This window comes from Myodes glareolus, chromosome 6 (assembly GCF_982192425.1).
Source record: "Myodes glareolus chromosome 6, mMyoGla1.1, whole genome shotgun sequence".
Lineage (NCBI taxonomy): Eukaryota > Metazoa > Chordata > Mammalia > Rodentia > Cricetidae > Myodes > Myodes glareolus.
In genome coordinates, this window is record NC_142031.1 from 13,732,083 (window position 1) to 13,756,074 (window position 23,992).

Sequence of the window (23,992 nt, forward strand, 5' to 3'; positions counted from 1 at the left end):
CAAGGCTGGAGGAGGCTTAGGAAGAGGAACCAGCCCTTCTTTTTCCTATCTTCCCTGCCCATGAGTCAAGCCAACTTGCATTTCCAGAGCAGAGCAGCCTGGCCAGCAGCCCACTGGTGGGGTGAGGTCAGATGCATCCACCCTTCCCAGGGGACAGGGCTTGTGGTTCTGGCTGGGAGACCTGGGCTTAGAGCCTGGCTTTATCTGAGGAACCAGATAATAAACACATCCGAGGATGTAGGAGTGGCAGGCAGAGAAGACAGGCCCCAACTTGAGGCAAGCCTGTGGCTCCTCCCTTCTGCAGGGGTAGGAGGCCGAGAAATAGTGTGCTTGAGGTCAGGCCCAGTTGTGACCACTATTGTGACCTCAAGCCTCAGTTTATCCATCACCATCTATAAAATGGGGTTGGATCCTGCAGTTGTGGGGCATAAGATGGCATGGATAAGAGGCTAAGCTGTCTGTATGCATCATGTATCCCACCAATCCTGTGAAGCAGACTGTCAGATGAGACGGACACTCAGGTGTCCAGTGTGACCAGAAGGGCGAGCATGGGACTTGGGACAGTGGGACACACCACAGTGCCCAGATCGAAGACCAGCGTAGCCAAGGCAGGAAAATCACTTTATTTGCTACACTGACAGCAGCCTCTAGATGGAGTTGGCGGCTGCTATTTCTACACAGCATGGTCTAAAGTGGGGGCAACAATGAACACTTCCCCAGGCAGTGTCTGGGCAGGAATGTGACAACAGCCAACTCGGGAGCTGTGGGAGGTGATGGGTCCAGTTACAGCTCAGGGGCAGGGGGAGCCAGTGTCCAGCATGCCCTCCAGGCCTTCACTACCTCACAGAGCTGATGGGCAGTGTGGGCCAGGGCTGTTCAGCAAGTTCCCGTTCTAGCCGCTTGAATTGCTTCTTGGAGGCCTGTTTAGGCCGAAACCACCGCAGGCAGGCCGGGAGGCACTGGTCCAGCACACTCTGCAGAGGGCAAGGGAATGGTGTGGAGGGACAGCTGGACCTGGGTCCTCCACATCCCCCTCTAGCATCCATCCGTGTGGGCCCTACCTCCAGCATGAAGGCTCCCACAAAGTTGAAGGCGACCAGGCCCAGCAGCAGCAACTTGAAGGAGCTGTCCGCAATGTTCCTCAGTCCTAGTGGCCCCTGCAGGAGGCCGGGGACCAGGATGAGGCCCACCAGGACAGAGCCCAAGAGCGCCAGGGCCACCAGGAAGGGCACTGGGGGTGGGGGAATCTGTCAGCAATGGCGCTGCGCCCTGGGACGCATGCACACACGCACACACACAACCACACACAAATGCACACTCTACTCAGGGTCCCTTCTGCATTCCAGCTGCCACCCCTCAACCCAACACCCCCACCCCACCACGCGGCAGCACCGTTGGTGTAGAGCGGCTGGCGGAAGGGTGCCCCCTTAGACACGGCTGCAGCCAGGATGAGGTACTGGAAGCTAGATAAAGAGAAGACCACTGTGTTCTCGTAGTTGGGCAGGTTTTCGGGTGCGGGCACCGTTCTGTTCAGAGGCACGAACCTAGGGACCAGGGTGGTGGGGTTAGGCTAAGCGGGGGGGGGGGGTGTCAGAGGCAGGGGTCACACTGCTGCAAGGGATTCTGCTCCTTACCAAGGCTGGGTTACGACCAAAAAGTAGCCCCCCAGCTGGATGCCAGCCACCAAGGCCACCTGCAACAGCAAACTGCTAAGGACAGGCACGCTCAGCAGCGCCCCCGGTGGCCGTGCTCGCACTAGCGTCAGGGCAGGGCCTGTGCGGCTCATGAGCACAGCAATCGTGGTGGTGATGACAAGGTCGATGGCCAAGAACTGTAGGTCTCCCAGGTTGGTGTTGACCTGTGGCAGGCAAGAGGGCAGAGACGCTGAGGACGAGCCCCAGGGTGTCCCCTGTCCTCAGGGAGCCTGGAGAAGAATCCTTGCCCGCCGTCTGATCTAGCATCCTTAGCTGACACTGGTCGACCTCAGGCCAAGATGCTCCCAACAATCTACGGCCCAGTCTGATATACGACATGCTGTCCTGCCCCCTTTTAGACACTGGGGTCTAAAGTTCTGTGGAATTTTGACATACAGCAAAACCCCAGTCCGGTGGAGCAGAGGGGCTGCCCTGTGGGGCCACATTGTCTTTGCTCTAGAGAAACTTGAGGTGACCTGGATCTGGCTCATTGCGCCTCTGTAGTTAGTGGGGGAATACAGGGCATGTTCTGAGCAGGGGAGGGGCAGGTCTTGGCTCTGTGTCACTCCTGCCTGGGCTCTGCCTTATTCTCCCCTGCAGACTGGGGGCTTCAGGGCTTAGAGACAGCTATTAGCATACACCAGTGGTCCCACTTTTAGGGATCCACACCCAGTGTTTTCAACTGCATGAGCTACACCGCCTAAGCCATGGCAGGCAAAACAGCCACACCACCCTGACTTCTCCCTGACACGGGTGGAGTGCAGGCCTGGGGTCTGGGGCTCTGCTGACGCTTGCTCACTGTGTAGAGAATCAGGACAGAGATAAACTGGGTCAGGCTGTACAGGGCCATGTACTTGAAGACGCTGAATGAAGTGTCCAGAGAACAGCGGCCCTCCCTAGGAGGCAAAGACAGACATCGGGGGCTCAGGCTGCTGACAGGCCCCGCCTCACCTTCACCCACAGCCCTGCCTGCCTTACCTGATGACAGTGGGCACACACTCGATACTGGCCATGCTGGAGGTGAAGGGAGAGACCACTGAAGCCTCTGCCTGGGATAACGAGATGCCCACGTCAGCTGCCTTCAGGGCCCCACAGTCATTGGCTCCGTCCCCGCACATGCCCACACAGTACCTGACAGAAAGAGGCGAGCAGATCGAGCCGGTGGAACTACTCCACGCCCCGGGGAGTCCAGCCTAGTAACCAACTGGTGTTTGCTAAATAGGCGTAATTATTTTTGGCATGGCAGAGGAGCCTGCTTGGGTACCTCTGTTTTTTACCATACTTGGGATAGATCCCAGTGTCTCTTAAATGCCAGGTGGGCATTCTACCACACTTCTAGCCCAATCTAGGTGCTATTTACTATTTACTTGTTTATTATTGAGACAAGGCCTTGCTGGGTACCCCTGGCTGGCGTGGAACTCACTAAATTACATCAGCCCTAGTGTTTTTACTTGCTTGAGACAGTCTCCCTACATATTCCACACTGGCCTTTAACTAGTAGCAATCCTTCTGCCTCTGCTTTCCAAGTTCTGGGATTACAGCAAATGCCAGCATGCCCATCTCCTGGGTGCTTCTGGATGGTGAAGGGTTGCTAATGCCCGAGGAGGGGCCCAGGACAGATGGACATGCCCATGCCCGCTGGCCCTTTGGCGCACCACCACACGGTACGCACTGAAGCTTCTGCAGCTCACACACTAGCTCTGTCTTCTGCTCCGGGGCCATGCGTGCAAAGACGGTGGCCTGCACCAGGACCTGGGGTACAAGAGGGAAGGACTGAAGCATGGCCTGGCGTGCAGAGGCAGGCAACACAGAGCCTCTCCCTGGGCAGCTCTACCTTGGGCAGCAGCTTGGGGAAGTGCTTCTGAAGGACAGCAAAAGTGGGTCCGCTGAGGGCCAAGTGACGAGACTGGGGTGCCAGCTCCACGGGATAGCCTGTGGCCTGGACGGGGTCCTAGGGATCAGGAAACTCAGTAAGGCTTTCCCTCCTCAGAAAGCTGGGGCCAGTCAGGTGACAGGGAATGGGCTCGCTGGGTACGGTGCAGCCAGAGTTGGTAGTCTGCCTCACCTTAGCCCCGCTCATAACCGCAGAGAACTCGGGTGGCAGGAACTCAAGGGAGGCAGGCTGGCCCTGCTCAGGGTGGGTGGCATGGATGATAACCAGGTGCTCCTGGGTGCCCACCATGCCACAGCCTCGGGCCACAGTGACTGCTGTCTGCAGGTTGTCCCCTAAGAGTGTGAGACAGGGTCAGAGTCTAAAACTGTCCAGGGGCCTTGTCATCCTGATCCTTACAGGTGGACTTGTCAACCACGGCTGAGCTGGGCAATCGTCCCCAGACCTATTTCTTCAGTGTAAGTCAGAGGACAACTGCACTTTACACGTTACTGCATGACTGGGACATGACACATGCATGCTTCCAGGGAGTGCAGGGTTGGGGTGTGTGAGACAGACAGACTACCAGACAAGACCCTGATACTCCAATGGAAATCCTTCTTGCTTTGTGAGGTTGTCACAGCCTTCTAGCCGGACACTATTATCCCATATAGAGAAGGGACCTGGCACCCAGAGTGGTGACCTCCTGGTGATCCAGTAGGTGACAGGCTGGGCTATAACCCATGTTGACACCCCACCTGGTTTTAGGAACTCATGTGTCTTCATCTGTCAAATGTGGGTGACAATGGCATGTGATAGATGCTATGAAAAGATGCGAAAGGGCCTGGCTCCAAAAAGATGCTACAGCAGGGGATGCTGGGAAACCTTATTCCCTGGGCCATAATACCTGTCACCATAATGGTGCGGATGCCTGTCTTTCTCAGAGTCTGTATAACTGGGGTCGTCTGTGGCTTCAGCAGGTTCCGCATGACCAGCAGCCCCAGGAGGCTCAGCTCCTGCTCCACAGTGTCCCTACAGGGTTAGCAGCCCTGGGTCAGAGGTCAGGCAGGAATCAATGCCCCCTCCCAGTGTCTGGATGGGGCGCTTGTCTGGGCTTAGCTCCTCCCTCCACACAGCCCAGGGATGGGTTCACCTTGTCAGCTGCTGCGCGGCCTCAAGGCTGGGTGCAATGGGCAGCGGCTTGCCAGCCAGGGCCACAACTCGGTAGCCAGCAGCTGTGTAGCTCTGCAGCACCTGGGTGAAGTCGCTGGGTACTGTGGGGATAGGGAGTGTCATCAGGGCACGGGGGGGTGGTGGTGGGATCAGAGGCTGAACCCCCACCCCCATAGTGGACGCCGGGCCTGCCCCCTTTTACCTGTCTCAGGGCTGCAGAGGCTGGCCACAAGCTCTGGGGAGCCTTTGACATAGGCCTCAGGCTGGGTGGCCCCTGGCCAGGCCACTACTACATCCATACGCTGCAGGGCAGACGAGAAGGGGAAGCGGCAGAGGACGCTGACTGGCTCCAGCGGCTCTTCCTGTGGGAGGGGGAAGGGCTGAGGGGCTGGCTGTAGGGCTCACTCCGGAGGCCCCAAGCCTCACTTACCTCACCCTGCAGCTTACCATTCCCTGTTGCTGGGGTCCCCTGGGTGGGGGTCTCATTACTGCCAAGACCTGGGTCCCAGGTGCTGAGTCTGCAGCTGGACCCTCCTCCAGGACCTGGTTAGTGAGCAAACAGAGGAGGTTGGGAACCAGGGCCTTGATGAGGGGCGGGGCAGCAGGGCTAGACTGAGGGAGGACTTCATGACTGGAGGGGGGAAAAGTTAACAAGGCCTTTGGAGCTGTGCAGGCCCCACTCCACACTCCGGCTGTCCCACTGGTGAGCTGCTGGGAGATCCCGGGAGTTAGTAAAATCTCCGTGAAGCGGGTTTCAAGTTTATGCTAGGGTGATAGTGAACAAGAAAAAGGTGGATGCAGTGGGGTGCCGGGACATAGCAAGCGCTTCACACGAGGCTCTCCCAGGACCGATAGTGATGCAGGTGTGACAGAGACCACCAGGAAGTACGAGATAGCATTCCTTAGGCCCAACTGCGCTGCGGCAGGGGCCTGGCCTGCTTGGCCTCCTTACCCAGCCTGTAGATTCCACCATCTTGAGGTCCATAGGGTCGCCCACTGGGGTGTCACGTAGCTGGCTGAGGGCATGGCAGGTGGCCAGTGCTCGGAGAAGGGGCCCCAGAGGCAGGTGGCGAGGCTCTGGGACCAGTGGTAGCAACATCTGTCCCTTTAGGGGCACCACCCCCATTACGTCCAAGCCGTCCTCTGTGAGGGTCCCTGTCTGCAGGGGGAGAGTGCCGAGTGCTCGGGTGAGTCAGGTCTTGCTGAGCTGGTCCCCACACCCTGGCCGTCTGAGTCCCACAGGAATCAGACCCTGGTCTATACCCCTATTGAGTCTGACCATCATCCCTTCCCTCAGGTCATGTCCCTGGTGGGTCAACACACCTGCTGCCCCCCCCCCCCCCCAGGTCCTTTCCTGTGATCACCACTGCTCAGTGTCCATGTGCTTGTTCCTCCCAACCTGTCTGCCCACCCTCACCACGGGAGTGCTTAGAGGGAGAAACAGGTCATGCCCCATCAAAGTGGCTCTGGGCTCCCTAATACCCACTGTGCATCACGTGCTGCCGGTGGACTCACTTGCTGAGGACACACACACAACAGTGCCTCTGTGCTGGTCCCTACTGACCTTCAGGGCTGTGTACTTGCCCAGCACAGCAGGGTCAAAATGGTTCTTAAACAATTAAATAAATTATGATGTCAGGCATGAGGTGGAATGAGGAGATGGTTGTGGAGGGAGGTCCCTAAATGCTCCCATGTGTGAACCAGGTTTAGGTTCAGCAGGCTGTCTGCTGGAGCGCCCAGTTCCCCAGATCTTGCCAGCCAGGCCCCCACCTTGTCAAAGCACACGAGCCGCAGCTTGCCCCCCAAGTTGATGCGCAGCGGGTGGATGCAGAAGATGCCCTGTGTGCGCAGCCGACTCTGGGCATAGAGTGTGCACACGGTCATGGCGGCTGGCAGGGCAGGTGGTACCACCACCGTCACCAAGTCCAGAGCGCGGATCACGATCTCGTTCACGGGCACCTGGCAGGAGGCACTGTGAACATAGAGCCCGGCTGGCTGGGCCCTGCACGCGGACAGCTCCACCCGGCCCCTGGCTTACCCGGTTGCGGTAGAGTATGAAGATGCTGTAGACTGTGCCAAGCAGAGCTGGGGAGACAGCACAGGGTAAGCGGGATTCTAGACCCAGGCTGAGGCTCTCAGTAGGGTGAGGTATGCAGCCCACTCACCCAGGACAGAGAGTGCGGCCACAAACTTCATGCTGTGTTTGTAGAACTTGAAGCTGATGGGCCTCGGGTGTAGGATGGAGCTCACCAGGCCCCCTTTGGCTGTGCAGAACCCTGGGGGCAGGAAGTCAAGGGAGGGAGAGGGGTCAGGGCAAGCTCCTCCCACCCTTGACACACCACCTGCACCCTGGGGTGATGACAGTCACAGGGCCAGCCTTGGATTGGGGTCACAGATGACAACTCACAAGGCTTGCCCAACCCCCTCAATTTTTTGTTTAATTATTATCTTCTTCCTGTGGTTCCGGGAATTGAACCTTCATCCACGAAGCCAGTGCTCTGTGTACTTTTTTACCTTTTTGCAGCCCTTTTTTACTTTTATTCTGACTGAGGGTCTCACTAAATTGCCCAGGCTAGACCCCAACTTGTGATTCTTTAGCCTCCACCTCCCCACTGGCCAAGATTTTAAGTGCGCAGCCTCCACGTGATTTTATTTTAGGCAGGGTCTCACCATTTAGCCTCTGCTGGCCTGGAAATTGCTCAGCAGATCAGCTTGGCCTCAAACTCACAGAGATCCACCTGCCTCTGCCATTCCAGTGCTGGGATTAAAGGCGAGTCATCAGGTCACTGGGTCCCCATAGGGATTTTAAAAGTGGCATTAGTGGACAGCCTCTCAAGTGGGTGGTTTCACTCCAGCAGTGCTGAGAGGACCAAGTCCCTTCCCCTCCCACAGGACCCCTGCTATCTCCTATAAACACTGCAAAGCTTGCTTATAGTCTGCACCAACTTCTGTTAAGGACTGAGGGCTGGAGAGATGGCTCAGTGGTTAAGAGCACTTGCTGATCTTCCAAAGGACCCAAGTTCATTTCCTAGCACCCACATGGCAGCTCACAACCATCTGTAACTCCAGTTCCAGGGGGTCCGATGCCCTCTTCTGGCCTCTGCAGGCACCAGGCATGCATATGTACAGACAAACATACAGCAAAACACCCACACATGTAAAATTAAGAATTAAAACAAAGACAAAGATGGGACAAAAGGCCCGACTGGGTGGGCTCGTCAGAATCAGTGGCAGAGGTGGTGCTGGGGCCCCGGGCTCCAGGTCCTGTCCTGTCCTGTGTCACTGCTCCTCTGTGTGCTGAGCTCAGCACTCCTCCCCACCTCCAGATATGTACCTGTCCGGGTCACCACTGCTAGGACACGGGGTCCCAGGTAGGCCCGGGCCTGCAGAATGAGGGTCCCACAGAAGAGTGTGTGCCGCCGATGGGTCTCTGGGCAGTAGGGCTTGGGCCCCTCTGGCAGGGCTGTCTTCAGCACTGGGATGCTTTCCCCTGGAGGGGACATGGTGTGAGGTCCATTAGGGGCCCTCAGGGTACTCCCTCCCACCGACAGCTGCCTGCAACTCCTCAGAAGCCACACTTAACTCTGTAACTGAGTGGGGAACAAGAGGGAAGCAGGCCAGACAGGAGGACTTGGGACTGTGAGGCATGAGGCGATCCCGAGGGAAGGCAGTCAGTTATCGGGAGCCTGCTTTGGGGAGCTGAGCCAGCCAGTGCCAGCATGTATGCATGTTGAGGGCCAGGGTTTGGGAAATCTGTGTGGAGTTAGTTTACCACATATTATTTTTGTGGAGTTTAGAGAGATCTTGCTATATAATGAGGCTGGCCTCAAACTTGTCATCTTCCTGACTCAGCTTTTATGAGTCCTGGGAATTACTTGTGTGAGCCACCACAGCCGGTCACAGCTTACTTTTTGTGTTGTTTTGATCTGAGACAAGGTCTCCCCACATAGACCAAGCTGGCCTCGAACTCAGAGAGATCCACCTGCCTCTGCTTCCTGGACGCTGGCATTAAAGGTAAGCGCCGTCATCACACCCAGTTCACATCTAACTAATAAGAATATTTGCACAGGGGAGGGGTGTCTGTCACCTCTACAAAGCTCTGGGCAGGCTGCCTGGCAAAGGAGACTCCATTGTTGAGCTCCTGTGAGGACAGGGTATCGGTATCTACAGCAGGCAGATTTCTAGGGGAACTCAAGAGCAGCCCAGGCTCACTGCGTCCCTAAGATGAGACAGGTGTGGGATAGTCCATGGAGGGCCAGACTTTATAATACAGGTTCTCATGTAGCCCAGGCTAGCCTCAAACTTACTATGTAGTCAATGACTTTGAACTCCTGATCTCCCCTACTTCAGCTTCCCCGGTGCTGGGGTCACTGGTGTGTACCACCATGCCTAGTCTTTTTGCTCTTTGTTTTATTTTGAGACAGGGCTTCTCTGTGTAGCCTGAGCTGTCCTAGAACTCACTCTGTAGACCAGGCTGGCTTGGAACTCACAGAGATCTGCCTGCCTCTCCCTCCCCAGTGCTGGAATTAAAGGTACGCACCACCGCTGCCTGGCACCTTTTGATTTTTGTTAGTTTGCTGAGGATTTTGTAGTCGCTGTCATTGTTTTGAGATGGAGTCTCACTGTGTAGCTTAGGCTGGACTCTAACTTGGGGTGACCCTGCTTCTGTGCCCTGAGTACTGGGATTACAACTGTGTTTGCTTTCGTTAGTTTATTATACAGATAAAGCCCAAAGCTGGGCCTGGGGTGCAGTGCTGTAATACTAGCTTTTCAGGAGACTGAGGCAGAAGGATTACAAGTTTTAAGCCTGCTGGGACTACAGAGTGAATTCAAAGCCAGCCTCGGCAAGTTGGTGATGCTCTGACTTAAAAAACAAAGTACAATAAAGGAGAGGGAGTGTGGCTCAGGGGTAGACTACTGCCGAACCCGTGGTGGTCGTCTGGATGAGAATGGCCTCCATGGGCTCATGTTTGAATATCTGGTCTCCAGTTGGTAGAATCATGTGGGAAGGATTAGGGGGTGTGGCCTTGTTGGAGGAGGCATGTCACTGGAGGTAGGCTTTGAGGATTCAAAAGCCTCCAGCCATTGCCAGTGTTCTCTCTCTCTCTCTCTCTCTCTCTCTCTCTCTCTCTCTCTCTCTCTTTTTCTCTCCCTCTCTCTCTCTCTCTGACTCCTGCTTGTGGATCAAGATGTGAGCTCTCTGGCTGGAGAGATGGCTCAGAGGTTAAACGCACTGACTATTCTTCCAGAGGTCCTGAGTTCAATTCCCAGCAACCATATGGTGGCTCACAACCATCTGTAATGAGATCTGGTGCCCTCCTCTGATGTGCGTGCATGCATGCATGCAGAACACTGTACACATAATAAATAAATCATCACAAAAACAAAACAAAAAGCACTTGTGTTCTTGCTGCCATGCCTTTGTTCCATCTCTATAGACTCTGATAGACTCTGACCCCCTGGAACCATATGCTCAATTACACACTTCTTCCTTTGGCCAGGTTCTATTGGCTTGGTCATGGTGTTTTGTCACAGTGTTAGAGACATAGCTAAAAGAGTAAGGTGAAGGAGTAGAAGCCCTTAATCCCAGCACTCGGGATGCAGAGGCAGGCGGATCTCTAAGTTCGAGGCCAGCCTGATCTGCAGAGAGAGTTCTAGGGTAGCCAATGCCACACAAAGAAACCCAATCTCAAAAAACAAAAACTAAGCCAAAACAAAATAAAACAAAAAAATAGAATGAAACAAAACCAAAACAAAGAAAAATAACTAAGATTAAGATACAGGGCAAAGTAAGGTCCTGGACTCAACAGTTGGCACCATATACCACCAAACAAAAACAGGAACGACAAGAAACCTCAGGCCAGAGCTTTTCTTGGAAACAACCATTCACTCTCATACTTTTAATTTTTAACTCAGGCTGGTTTGGACCTAGTCATCCTCCTGCCTCAACCTCTTGAGTGCTGGGATCACAGTGTGAACCCCTGTGACAGGCTCTTGCATGAATCTCATAAATACTGAGAGAAACACAGGTAAGGCTGCTCTTGCTAGTGCCATCTGCACTGGTTGGCATCAGGGCACATCAGTCACCATCCGCTTGTAACATCCTTCCTAGGCAGCGTGAGGAGAGTTACATACATGTCCACAAGCACCCAGGGCACAAGGAACAAAACTGAACAGGATCACTGGGCGGTGGTAGCTCATACCTTTAATCCCAGCACTCGGGAGGCAGAGGCAGGCAAATCTCTGAGTTCAAGGCCAGCCTGGTCTACAAGAGCTAGTTCCAGGACAGACTTCAAAGCTATAGAGAAATTCTGTCTCGAAAAATGAAAAAAACAACTAAACAGGATCACAAGCCCGTGTACACAGCTGAAGGTGCTGTGGTGGCGGTGTGAGCGTGCGGAAGAGACACGGGGCACAAGTAGGGACCCTGGCTCATGTGCCACACTCTCCTGCAGGGTTTAGAGTCTCAGCCATCTAGCAGATGCTGACACAAGAGAGTTTACGCACACCCTATACCAAAGTGACTGGCAACCACATTTTTCAGGTAGGGAAACTGAGGCACTGAGTGTTTAAAGGCATATGGTTAGCAAGTGCTGAAGCCAGGACTGTTACTTGAAAGAAAAAGAAATATTCATCTAAGGCTGGTGAGACGTGGAGGGCTGGATGGGAGGGAAGGGTTCCGGGCCTGGAGAAGCCGGGCTCACCTGTCAACGAGCTCTCGTTGACCACACACTCGCCAGCCACCAGAGCGGCATCGCATGGCATCACCCCGCCTTCCTGGGGCAGCACCAGGCAGTCTCCGGGCACCAGTTCGCTGGAATCCACCCACTCCTCCTCTGTGGGGAGACGGGGTTCAGTAAGAGTCAGCTGCCCTGCTGCCCCCTAGGCCCAGCCTCCCTCCTGCCTGCTCCTCACCTCCTCCAGGCCGGCACACCTGCACCCGCACAGACAGCCTGACCATGTCCCTCAGAGTCACACTTTGCTGCAGGACAGAGGGATGGGAAGAGTCAAGTGCATGGCAGCCCCTTGGGGATACCCTGCTTGGTCCTGCCAGGCCGCTCACTCTCACCTTTCGGGTCTTGTACAGAGCCAGGCAGATGGAGATGGCCGAGATGAGGAAGATGCAGAGGGCATACCAGTAGTAGTGGTCAGCCAGCCAAAGCGCGATGCTGAAGGCTTGGAATCCATAATAGGGGTTCAGTGCCTGGAGGAGGGCAGAGAGACACAAACACTGCATCCCTGGGCAGCCCACAGACAGCCCAGTGGCTGCCCCATGCAGCGCAAAGCCAGTCCCCTGCTGAGACCCACTCCCAGCACCTATGTGACATTCCCCAAGCTGCAGCTAGGACGACACAGGCATTTGTCCCCAGACCTGTCAGACCCCTGCTAGGCTTTCTAAGTGCCACATAAGGGCGAGGACAATCCACAAGGTGGAGTCACCACCAGAAGCAGAGACAGACACTGAGAGTTAAGTCAGTGGCCTAAAGCCACAGAGCACATAAGCATCAGGCTGCAGTTTGTAGAAGGCTAGGGCATGACTTCCAAGTAGAGGTGGTCCTTTCGGCTATGTGTGACCATGTCTGTGTCCTGTCCTGTCCTGAGGCCTGGGTTCCTTCTGGGAGGACATACTGTATAGTCTTTATCCTTATTCACAGGGCTGACAGAAAGCAAGATGACAGACTGGAATTGGGCTCCCGGGCAGGACCAGCTCTAATGCTGGCCTCCTGACCTGAGTCTGTGCTCGACTGTGGCTCTGCTATGGCCCTGAGCAGGCCTCACTCTGCATCGACCCTCCCCAGCCTCAACCTGGGCTCTCAGGCTGAGCAGACTCGAGTCTGGGACCGCCTGCCACTGACCCCTACTTGGATAAGGATAAGCTGGCCACCAGGTCCTTTACCTCATCCACCAGCAGCTGCAGGTAGGACTTGACAGGAATGCCGATCACATTGGGGCCGTAAATAGTCTTTCTGTAAAAACAAGAGAAACCACCTAGCTGTCCCAGGGTGTCGACGACCCCACTTTCCACAGGGGAAGCCAAGGTCCCGAGAAGGTCCAGCTGGACGACAGCAGGTGGGGCCCCCGGGCCAGGGCAGCACACACCTCACAGCTTGGTCCTGGAGGCTGAGGCCGGAGCGGGAACGGTGAATGTCGTCACAGGTGCGGCCATGGTCCAGTAGGCTGGTTAGGGTGGGGAGGGGACACTGGATGGGTGACAGGGCCTGAGCTCTGGACCTCATCCTCTGTAGGCTGAGAACTTGGGGCTCCAGAGCTGTCAGGCCCTGTCAGTCACCCTAAACCCTGAGGAGAGAACTCAGCTTACCCTTGAAGTCCTGTGACTAGGCCACAAACCACTTCATTGAGGAAGACTAGCAATGGGAATGGGTATGCTATGGTCAGTGACAAAACCACTATTGACATCAAGGACACCCTTGGCAAGTCACTTAATCTTTCTGTGCTCTTTCCTCATCTGCAAAGCAGGGACAGTAGACACAGCCACCTCATCGGGCTCTGGGAGGCTGAGATGATGTTAATGCTGAATATGCCAGTGAGTTCTGTTCCTGTTCCTTACAAAAAAGGCTGGCCGAGCCTGTTTTCCCCTGCAAACACCCGAGTTTACCCAAGGATTGTCCTGGCTGTGTGAGCACAGGGTGCATGACGGGCAAAAAGACCCAAGTGTGGCTGAATCCATCTTCCCAGGAGCAGCTTCCAGCTGGGAGCTGAAGGGTCGTGTCTGTCACTCCTGAGGTGCTTACTCCACACTGCTCAAGGTCTGGTACCCTCCACTGCCACTTCCCCAGGGATGTCTGGGGTCACCTTCTAGATCAGTGTCTCCTTCACCCTTATCTGGAGCTCGCTTCTAAGGATTCAACCTCAGCACACCACGCGAGTCAGAGCCTGGAGTGTGGTGCCTGGCAGATGTACCTCCAAAATGACCCTATGAGATGAGACGTACCCTCACCCCCCATTTACAGGAAGCAGTTCCCAGCCGAGATGGGCTTAGTGAACCACCCAAGGTTTCAGGGCAGACAAGAGTAGCCTGGGCTAGGCCAGCCCCATCATGCCCTGGGGCCTCTACCTGACTTGGCAGAAGGCTTGCTGGGTCTCTATCCAGACGTAGCGTTGGCCTTGGAGAAGGTAATAGCGCAGCACCTGTTTCTGGGTGGGAGAGGAGAGGCCGGTGGGAGGTGGCCCGGCATCAAGGAGCATCCACAGGCAGGTGGGGAGGGTACAGGGACTGCATCTCAGGAAAGAGAACTTGGGAGTGTGATAGCTTCCCAGACCTTTGGGACCACAGAGAACCCTGAGCCCAGTCCTCCCACACAGTGTGATCCAGATGCCCAGAGAAGGGCAAGGCCGGGTCAAGCTGGCCACTCACTGCCTCTTTCTGCCCGTGGAGCTGGGTGGTCTCCTCCCACGTGTCCTCGGGTGCCACTCCCACAGCTGTCTGACTCCGGCCATCTTCTGCCTGGAACTGTCGGGGCAGCTCCAGGCTGGGGAGGGTTGGGAGTTACTCTGCGGCTCCAAGGGTTGCCCAAACCTCCCCAGGATGGGACCCCTGCATTCTCACCTGCCCTCGCCAACATCCTCGGTCTGCACCTGCACTGTGAAGAGCTGCCTGGAGCTACCCTGGAACACAGAGGTGTGACTTCAGCCTTGAGAAAGCCCACCCCGACCCTTTTAGGGCAGTCCTTGTGGAAGGCCAAAGACACAGGGCTCTCCATTTAGACAGACAGCACATTATATCCAATGGTCTTTCTGCATCCATGCGTGGCACAGATACATGCGTGTGGCAATGCACCTGTGCGCTCACAGATACCAGAGTAGCCTATCAGGTACCTTGCTCTGTTGCTTTCTGTCTCACTCCCTTGAGACAGGGTCACTCTTGGACCCTGGAGGTCAGCAAGCCCCAGAGATCTTGCTGTCTTTGCTCCCTCACCCCGGACAAGGTAAAAATCACTTGGGCCCCCATACCCAGCTTTTTACACGAGGGCTAGAGATTTGAACTCAGGTCCTCATGCTTGGACAGGAATTGCCCTTATCCACTGTTCAGTTAGTTTTCTGTCAACTTAACGTGAGCTAGAGTCATTTGAGGTGGGAGCACCTCCGTTGCGAAAAAAATTCCTCTATGAGGTTGGCTTGTGGGCAAACCTGTGGAACATTTCCCTGATTCATGGATTGATGATTGTATGGGAGGGCCCAGCCCAATGGGGGAAGGGCCTCCCTGGGCCTGTGCTCCTTGACAGCATAAGAGAACAGACTGAGCTGAGTAAGCCGGGGGGAGCAAGCCAGCAAGCGGGGTTCCTCCAGGGCTTCAGCTCCAGGCCCTGGCTCCAGGTTCCTTCCCTGAGTTTCTGACCTGGCTTCCTTTGATGGTGGACTGTGATGTGGAAGAGGAAGGGAGATAAACCTTGTCCTCCCCATGTTGCTTTTGGTCATGGTGTTTTTCACAGCAGGAGAAGCCCTGATTAAAGCTCCCATTTAGAGCCATCTCCAGCTCTAGGTAAGGTCTTGTTTTTGTGGGGTCGATTATGGAAACTATCAAAGTATTTTCTAAAGGGGAAAAAAAAAGCTACAGGATCATAAGGGAACCCAGGGAGCCACACCTGGCCTGCCTCTGTCCACTGCCCACACAGAGGTGCGGAGGTGCAAACAGGAAGATGAAGGCTTGCCCCCGGCCCACCAGCTCCAAGGGCCGAGCACCCCAACGTCGCGCTACCCTTTCTTGGTCCTGCTCACCTCTTTGTCTCTTATTTCTATAACGAGTGTTTCGGCGTGGGCCAGGCTGCACGGCCTCAGGCGCAGGCGCACGCCCCACAAGGGCTTCCAGCGGAATAGCAGCCAAGGGATCCCGGCCAGCATCCAGACCGCGGCGTGATAGCCGATGGCCCTCCATGGACTGCCACAGTAGCCGCTGAGCCTCTGTGGATGTAGGCGACAGGGCCAATGAAGCAAGGAGCAGGCGGGGGTAGAACAGAAGCCAGGGCATGGAGTGTGTGTGTGGGGGGGCGGAAGGCAGGCTGGAGTATCCCTCCTCCACCACCGCTACCTACCACGGATGAAACTGAGGAGCTGAGGGGATCGATTGATGTCCCTGTCATCAGGGTCCCATAGCTGGGGGGCGTGCTGCCCATGAGCGGGCTGCTGTCTGTGGACAGGAAGTAGAAAAGTAACAGAAGAGTGGGCTCTTTGCTTTTTCGGGTTTTCAGTGCTGGGGATGGAACCAGGCCCCACCCACAGGACACCTCTTCCTTCTGAAGCCTGGCAAGCCTGGTCACTCTGTACCTCTGTACCCTGTGAACTGAATGATTCATTGGTTCTTTTTTTTTTTTTTTTTTGCCTGTCCTGTAACTAGCTCTTGAAGATCAGGTGGGCCTCGAACTCACAGAGATCCGCCTGCCTCTGGCTCCCAAATGCTGGGATTAAAGGCGTGCGCCATCATCGCCCGCCCGGACTAAGAGTGTCTCGCTACCACGTGTGTCCAGTCAGAGCTGGAGAGAGGCACCAGTTACCCTGCCTGGCTGTGTCCTGCTGCTGCTCGTGTCGGGCACGACATTTTACCCACATTCCTTCCCCACTGCCACCTGTGGGCAGGGGCTGGGTTCTCATTCATTCCTGTGCCCAGCTCAGGCCTAGAGTCTAGAACCCCTATAGAATCAAGTCCACACTGACTGTGTCAGGAACAGGGGCTGGCACTAGGCTGCTGGGGTGAAACCTCCTTCCCTTCTTCCTCCCCACCTGTGGGGCTGTGATCCCAGCAAGGCAGGAGATTTCTTGATGTTCTACCCTACCAGTCCACCTTTTCCTCTCCCACCAGCTATAGCCACAGCATCCATAGTCTCTTGGCAGCTTGGTCCCTGTAGGCTGAGGCTTCTGTAGTTTCTTCCAGACCTTTAAAGAATCCTGACCTGGCTGGGTGGTGGTGGCACACGCTTTTAATCCCAGCACTCAGGAGGCAGAGGCAGAAGGATCTCTGTGAGTAGTTTAAGGCCAGGCAGGCAGGTTTACAGAGTGAGTTCCAGGGCAAACTCCAATGCTACATAGAGAAATCCTGTCTCGAAAAAAACAAAAACAAAAACCAAACCAAACCAAACCAAACAATTCAAAAAGTTCTGACCCATCAGGCTGGGTTTGTGGTTCAGAGGCAGACGGCAGGCGTCCTGTGCTTGAGGCTTGGTGGCTAATCACATATAGGCCTCTGCTCCCAGCCATTTTTCCATGGCTATCATGTAATAATTCTGGCAGGTGTAGCGCCATTCTATTTTTCATTATTTGTATGTAGGTGTGTTGGTGTGGACATACATGCTCAGCTGTTCTCTCTCTCTCTCTCTCTCTCTCTCTCTCTCTCTCTCTCTCTCTGTCTCTTTCTCTCTCTCTCACACACACACACACTACAGAAGTTGACACTGGGAATCTTACTTCATTATTCTTCCTCTGACTTCATTTGAGACAGGGTCTCTCCCTGAAATGAACCTAGAGCTCTCCAATTAGTCTAGGCTGGCTGACCAGAGGGCATCTTCAGGACCCACTGGTCTGTGTCCCCACAGCACTGGAATTCCAGTGTGCCACTGCATCCAGCTTTTATGGTGGTGCGGGGATTCGAACTCTGATCCTCATGCTTACAGAGCAAGCATTTACCTACTGAGCCATCTTCCCGGCCTCCTCTCTCCATTTTAAAGGAAAGGGAGAGGTGAAGTAACTCACTCAAGATCACACAGCAAGGACCTGGGAGCAGCAGGAGGCATGCCTAGGCAGGCTGGTTTCAGAGTGGAATTGTTTGTTTTTATAATTAAACAATGGATGTATTGGTCTCATACAAAGACAGATCTTGGTGAGGCAACCAGGGCTGAAGGAAGAGTTCATTTCCCGTGTGCCAGAGCTGGTCTTGATCCTCCTGGATGGATACCCACTCAGGTCCGTAGGGACGGGGACAGGGCAGGAGGCCTGAGTCCTGGGCTTTCACGCCAACAAGGAACAGCCAGGAACCAATGTGTGCTGTGCCACCTAAGGCCTCTTTAAACTGAGGACCCAGAAAACAGCTACACCAGAGGCTTACCAGTGGGCCCTCTCCCACCTTCCACAGAAAACCAATGAATGAGAATGAGGTGTGCTCCAGCAAGGGACTGACCTCTGGAATGGACAGACAGACCCTGGCATAAGGGTGGAGCAGGCCAGAAAGAACATCATTTCTGCCCCGTGGCCCCAAAGAGCAGCCTGGCTCTCACAGAGGGGACCTGAACTCAGGACAGGAGGGTCAGCAGGAGGTTCTCAGGTCCTCGGCCACAGTAGCTACAGCCTTTTCCTGCTAGAGCCCTTCATCTGTGTACAATGTCAGGGCTGGGGGCTCACCCACCTTCCAGGCGGCTGGGAAACAGCACCTCAGGTCTCAAAGGGCCGATCAAGGGTACAACCACCTGCTTACCCCCCCCCCCATCAAACAGGCACAACTTTCATCTCTATGCGACGGCTGGAGGCACGCTGCCCAAGAGCCATATTTACCAAGCTGTGACTCATAAAGCAGGTGCCCCAGCCTCTCTGAGCTTCCATCTCCAGTCTCTAAGGTGATAGCGTGTGCAGCGACGCACCGTGCAGCTGGCCACAGAGGGAGAGCGAGGGGTGAGGCTCAGCCATACAAGACCAGAAGGCTGGTGTAGGCGGGCAGCTTCCCACCAGGGTGTGGTCTCCTCTGACCCCCATCACCAAGCCAGAAACCTGGCCCCGGAATGTCAGCTCCTTCCTGCCACTTGAGGCCCTTGGGAAACCAGCTGCATGGGGCTCAGACTGATAAAGAAGTCCCAGAGCCAACACTGAGCGGATCCTCTGACCCTCTGACCCGAATCCACCCACCAGGTGCTGAGGGACGGCCTCTGATGCGGTTCACAAATGGAAGTGCAGGGCCTCCCACAGCCACGCAGCAAGGGCCTGTCAGGAGACTGCGCCTGTCTTCCTACGTCCCCATGATCACCCTCCCTCACTGGTTTCTGGACTACGCACAGACACTGTTGCGGCCAGCACTCAAAGAGACTAAGAGAATGAATGAATGGATGGATGGACTCCGCCCACGCACTACAGAGCAGGGAGATGGGTCAGTCCCCTAGAACCCTCTCCCGCCACCCCTCCCCCTCCCACCGCACCAGCCTCTTCCTTAGAGAGCCCTTACCATCAGCCCCCAGGCGCTAATCTGGAAAGTTCCTTTCTAGTGCCTATCACACACAGGATTTCACAAGGATGCTCGGAAAGGAGGGAAAGCTACTTGCCAAAGGAGGAAGTCACATCTGAGGAAAGCCCCAGAGTGCCCGAAAGGGCCACGCCCAGTGCACTGTCTGGCAGGAGCACAGAACAGCTTCAAAGCACTTGGCCAGGCTTAGGCACAGCTCACCTGTAAGGAGTCCCAGAGCTCAGCAGTCAGGCAGCCTCAAGCTGGCTTGCGCAGGCTGTGAGTTCTCTAAACTGTTCTTAGGCTGCTGCCACATCAGCCAAGGCAGCCTGAGGGCCTCCTGGCAGCAGTGGCAACATCACAGTTCACCTCAGCCCTCCGGGGGTAGGGACTGTTGAAATGCTCCCCTCTAAGGTGAGGAAACTGAGGAACAGAGCTGTCGAGGCTCAGGCTTAGAATCAGACGGCCTCAAGTGAGGACGCAGGAATGACTGGCTGTGACGAACAGGGCCTTTAATTCACCCTCGCTGCCAGCTGCAGCAGGAAAAGCAGAGATTAAGAGGCTCATTTAAAATGGGGGAGGGGCGGTGGTGGCGAAGGTTCAGCAGGTGAAGGCAGCCTGACGACCTGAATTCCGTGCCTGGAATCCATGATAGAAAAGTCCCCTGGCCGTGCACACGGGCTGTAGCACATGTGGGTGAACATATACACAGAATAATAATAAAATTTATAAAATATTTAAAACAAGAGCTACAGGCAGAAGGATGAGGAGTTCAAGGTCATCCTTGACTACATTTCCCTTCTAAGGCCAGTCTGGGCTACATGAGACCCCAATCTCAAAAAAGGTGGCTCCAGTTAAGAGTATAGTCTGCTCACAACCTTCTGTAACCATGACTCCCCCACACTATTAAAATTTTAAAAATAAATCTTTGAAGGATAAAAAAAAATAAATAAAATAAGACCCAAAGATTGCGATTTAGTTCAAGAGTAGAGCACAAGCTTGGGTTTGATATCCAGCACCAAACCACAAAGCCCAAGTTTAGGCAGCCCAAGAGAGACCGACAGACAGCATATACAAAGTCACACCAGCACCCACACCCGCGCGCTGTAGGGCAGAGGGGCCAGAGTCAAAGCCATCTGGGAACCTCTTATTTCCTGCGGAAGACTCAGCTTCCTGCTGCGAATCTCCCAGTGACCTAGGGCACTAGCATCTACTTCTAGTGGCTCCCCCATGCCTAGGAGCTCCTGGCCTCCATCAGGCTGGGAGGGTGTGCACCTGAGAGGTCTTTGGCTAGCGTCTAGAATCTAGAGAGACTTTGCTCAGATGCAGACACTGGTGCATGATGGGCAGGCGTTCTTATCACAAGCGCCCTCTTGCCACCCCAACCCCCATTCTTCTCCCTCCCTCACTGTAGGATGGGGGCCTGTGCACTGGGCCAGTGCTGGGAAAGATAGAGACTGGGGGCTGGGCACGCTAGCTAGCACCTAGCGGGTAGCAGGGGTCTAGAAGCCTTAACTGCGTCTGGTGGGATTTTGGTTCCAGCCTTCTCGCTCAGCCTGGCATGGGGACCATGCAGGGTGTGGTCCTTGGACCTGGCCACTGACAAGCTTTCTCTGGGAGCCTGAGGTTGGGGGGTCAGGAATGCCTCTATGCCTTAGGTCTCCCATCCAGGCCCTGCAGAGAGCTTGCTTCCCAAACGCTGTTCATGCAGCACACAAGAGTGACTGCTCAGAGGCCCCAGGGCGGTGCAACGCGTCCCTCACCTGGACCTGTCACTCAGGGTCGAATGCATTCAAAGGGGGTGGGGAGGGCAGGCCCCTAGGTCCTAAAGACCCTCTGGCCCAGGGTGTGCGCAGCGGCATCCTCAATCTGGCTCTCTGGGGGCCTGGGGACGAGACCCGAAGGGAGGGCCGGGCCGCCGCTCACCTGCGCTCATTTCGGCTCCTCGCGCTCATCGCCGGCCGCTACGGCCCGCGGCCTGGGCTCGGCGTGCGAGGCCCCGGGGCACTGTCGGGGGCGCCCGCTGCGGCGGGTTGCAGAAGGGCCGAGCTGGGCAGCACCTGCACGAAGCGACGAAGGCTCGAACCGTACCGCAGTCAGCCTGCGGCCGTCAAGCCCCGCCCCCCCACGGCGCCCACGTCCGCCACAGCCGCGCGGGCTGCCGGGACTTGTAGTTCCCAATCTGGCCTCGGCTGGGAGCTCGCCTGAGATCCGGATGTTGGGAACAGCGTGGGTGGAGGCGGGTGTAGGGGGATGGGGAGCGGGGTTGGTGGAGGGGGGAGGTGGGAAAGGTAGAGGACGCAGTCTTTAGACACACAGATGGACGGAAACGGACAGGCTGGGAGACAGTCATGTAGACACGCAGGCAAACGGGGGATGGGGAGGAGGCGCTGGGAAACACAGGAGGGACCGACAGATATAACAAATAGAGAGAAATAAGACAGGCTGGGAGACGCGCAGGCAGGAGACAACAGACAGAGGCAGAGCGATGACAGGCAGGGAGGCAGATAGAACAACCATATAGTAAAACAGACAGGTGGAAAGACAGACATACAGATAGGCAGGCAGCGTGGGAAGCTGGGAGACACAGGTGGGATGGTACCCAGACAGAACAGATAAACAGAAAACCAATATTCTGGGAAACAGAATAGATAAAAAGACAGACAGGCAGGTGGGCAGGCAGAGGGGCATGCTGGGAGACACAGGTGGAACAGACCCGAGACAAAGCAGATGAATGGAAAACAGACAAGCAGAAAGAGACTAGACGGGGAGGGGAGGGTTAGCCATAAACACACAACCCTAGGTGCACACCACAGTAGTTAATTAAGCCTTACTTATGCAGATTCAAGCTTGCCTCCATCTCTTCTCCGCTGTGTGACAGCGGATTGATTTATCAGTTAACTTCCCTGGGTCTCTTTTTCTTTTCTTAAAAACATCACATTTATTAATGTGCATCTCGTGTATGCGTTTGGTTGGGGGGGGTCATGTTTGTGCCACAGTACCCGTGTGAAGAAAAGCAAGTGCCTTTACCCCCTGAGCCATCTCACTGGGCTTGGACCGTTTCTTCTGACTGACCTGTAAAATGACCATTAGCAGTACTTGCTTGTTGTTAGTAGTGCATGAGAACACTCATCTGAAGCCCTTTAGACAGAGTCTGATCCTGCGGGAGAAATGTCAGGACAGGACAGACACACTTAGACCCCCGTGATCAGGTAAGGCCACAGAGGTGCTGCACACAGGCTGGCAGAGATGATGCACAGCAGGCCTTAGGAAGGCCAAAGAGATCGTAGGGCCCAGCCCAAGAGCCCGGAAGCATGACCTGCATGCACCCCTGCACAGGTGGGACAGATGAGAGGCTTGTCTACAGCATTTACCACACTGCTCCAGAGTGGCAGACACAGCTAAAGTGTCCCCTGGCCCTGGGGTCAATGACCTCTGAACAGGAGTTACAGAGGTAGAGGGTGTGTCAGAGGCCTGGGGTAAGCCAGGGAAAGTTGGGGCCAGAATAGTCCTGGGCCGGCAGCATCAGCCACTTGCCCCTGTGAACTCACGGTGAGCCAGCCAAGGAGAGCTCTAGGAGCTGGAGCAGGCCCTGTCCACTGAGGACTTCTAGAAATCAACACGAGGGCAGCCAAGCAAACAAGTGACTGCAGAACGTGCTAGAAGAGTACAAAGCTATGACGGGGGAGGGGCGTTTGTGGGGACAGTAGGGAGCTATGACAGTGAACACTGGCTGTGTGGGTGGGACTTGTTGGCCAGATATGTGGGTATGGAAATGTGAGACTCAGAAATGCCCAGAGGTATGGCTTCAACAGCTGGGGGACAGTGGCCTCATTTACTGAGCTGGGGGCAGGCTGCTGGTGGAGCAGGTTGGGGGGCATTCCTATTGGCCATGTGGGGCATGGGACTGGCTTTACTAGGTCAGGTGAGGCTTTATTAGCAGATGACACTGTCAGTAGGGACCAGCTGTGTGATCATGCAGAGCCTGTGTGTCCCTCACCCCAGCCCCCTGATGCCCAGCAGGTAACATTTCCAGGGAACCTGGATACCTGGGTAGCCTGGGTAATGGTATAGGTTTGGACCTGGCTGGCCCAGATGCCCTTGCAGAGAGCAGCCATGTGATAAAAGTGGCTGGCCTGGGGCCAGAGAAAGACCTGGTACATCAGCTGCTGTCTAGCTGTGTGAACATTTATTTATTGAGACAAGAGCTGGCTATGTAGCCTTGATTGACCTTGGACTGCTAGAGATCTGTCTGCCCTGTCTTTCCAAATGCTGGGATAAAAGTCATTTTCCCTCTCTAAGACTCTCCTGAGAGCCCAGGTACATTCATGAGCTCTTCAAGCTGGGCTAGAAGCTTTGAAGGTTTAGGGGCTGTGGGGACAGACGGGCCTTTGCAGGTTGTCTGTCACACACCATGAGAAGTCACTCGACATTACACAGCTCCAACCCAAGCTGTCTGGGAAAAAGTCAAGCTGGTGGCAGCCTAGCCTTCTCCTTGACAGGGTAGGTGCCAGGGAATGCACTTCTCTAAACCACAGAGGATGTGGCAGTCCCTGCTTACCTGCCAGTCACCTTGTTGGGAAGTGGCTCTCACTGTGTGACCTCACTGGTGGCCTGTGGGCAGGGCTCTTCTCCCAGATGACCGCAGCTAAGTTTCCAGTCACATGAGCCAGGCCTGATTCAACAGCTTCCATCTGGGGCGACTGTTCTTCAGGGGCCCTCATGGGGGATGTCCCATGCCTGGTTCACATTGCAGAAGTCTGAGAAACCAGTGGCACTGACCGGTTTACCCCAGAGCACAGCCTCACTTCTCAATTTCTTTAGTTTCAATTTTTTTTCCCAACAAAGGGTGTTTTCTGAACTAGTGACATCCCTGAAGTGAGTTGATGGCTGTCTGAACACCCAGCAAAGTGACCTTTTTGCAGCAGGTCTTATAGGGAAGGACCTGGAGGGACAAAGGAGTTCCTGGGACCCTCTGCAGTCAGTGAAGGGGGAGGGAGGAGGACATTCTTAGCTTTGCAAACAAAGACAGAAATTTGAAGTCAAGCCTAGGTGCCTCAAGCCCAGTAATCCTAGCACTCAGGAGGCTGACATGGGAGA

General features: G+C 55.2%; 1 protein-coding gene across 5 annotated transcripts; it reads right to left on the reverse strand.

Annotated features, from left to right (window-relative positions):
• Positions 1 to 604: 604 nt before the first annotated feature.
• Atp13a2 (ATPase cation transporting 13A2) lies at positions 605 to 20,996 on the reverse strand. 5 transcript variants are annotated; one of them, XM_048426665.3, is made up of 29 exons: positions 20,819 to 20,996; positions 15,789 to 15,883; positions 15,475 to 15,657; positions 14,306 to 14,364; positions 14,114 to 14,228; positions 13,814 to 13,893; positions 12,838 to 12,915; positions 12,635 to 12,704; positions 11,807 to 11,941; positions 11,653 to 11,719; positions 11,442 to 11,573; positions 8,072 to 8,227; positions 6,903 to 7,013; positions 6,776 to 6,822; positions 6,508 to 6,696; positions 5,690 to 5,896; positions 5,185 to 5,280; positions 4,940 to 5,099; positions 4,718 to 4,838; positions 4,472 to 4,596; positions 3,760 to 3,920; positions 3,529 to 3,645; positions 3,367 to 3,446; positions 2,673 to 2,825; positions 2,494 to 2,590; positions 1,635 to 1,858; positions 1,393 to 1,544; positions 1,062 to 1,157; positions 605 to 974 (listed from the first exon to the last, which is right to left on the reverse strand). In XM_048426665.3, the coding sequence occupies exons 1-29, from the start codon at positions 20,826 to 20,828 to the stop codon at positions 925 to 927; spliced, it is 3,366 nt and encodes a 1,121-aa protein (XP_048282622.3). In that variant the 5' UTR covers positions 20,829 to 20,996; the 3' UTR covers positions 605 to 924. The 5 variants fall into 5 exon arrangements, with proteins under 5 accessions (XP_048282622.3, XP_085546483.2, XP_085546481.1 ...); XM_085690357.2 differs by having other exon boundaries at positions 4,940 to 5,117; XM_085690355.2 differs by having other exon boundaries at positions 1,062 to 1,231; positions 4,940 to 5,117.
• Between the last annotated feature and the right edge of the window lie 2,996 nt (positions 20,997 to 23,992).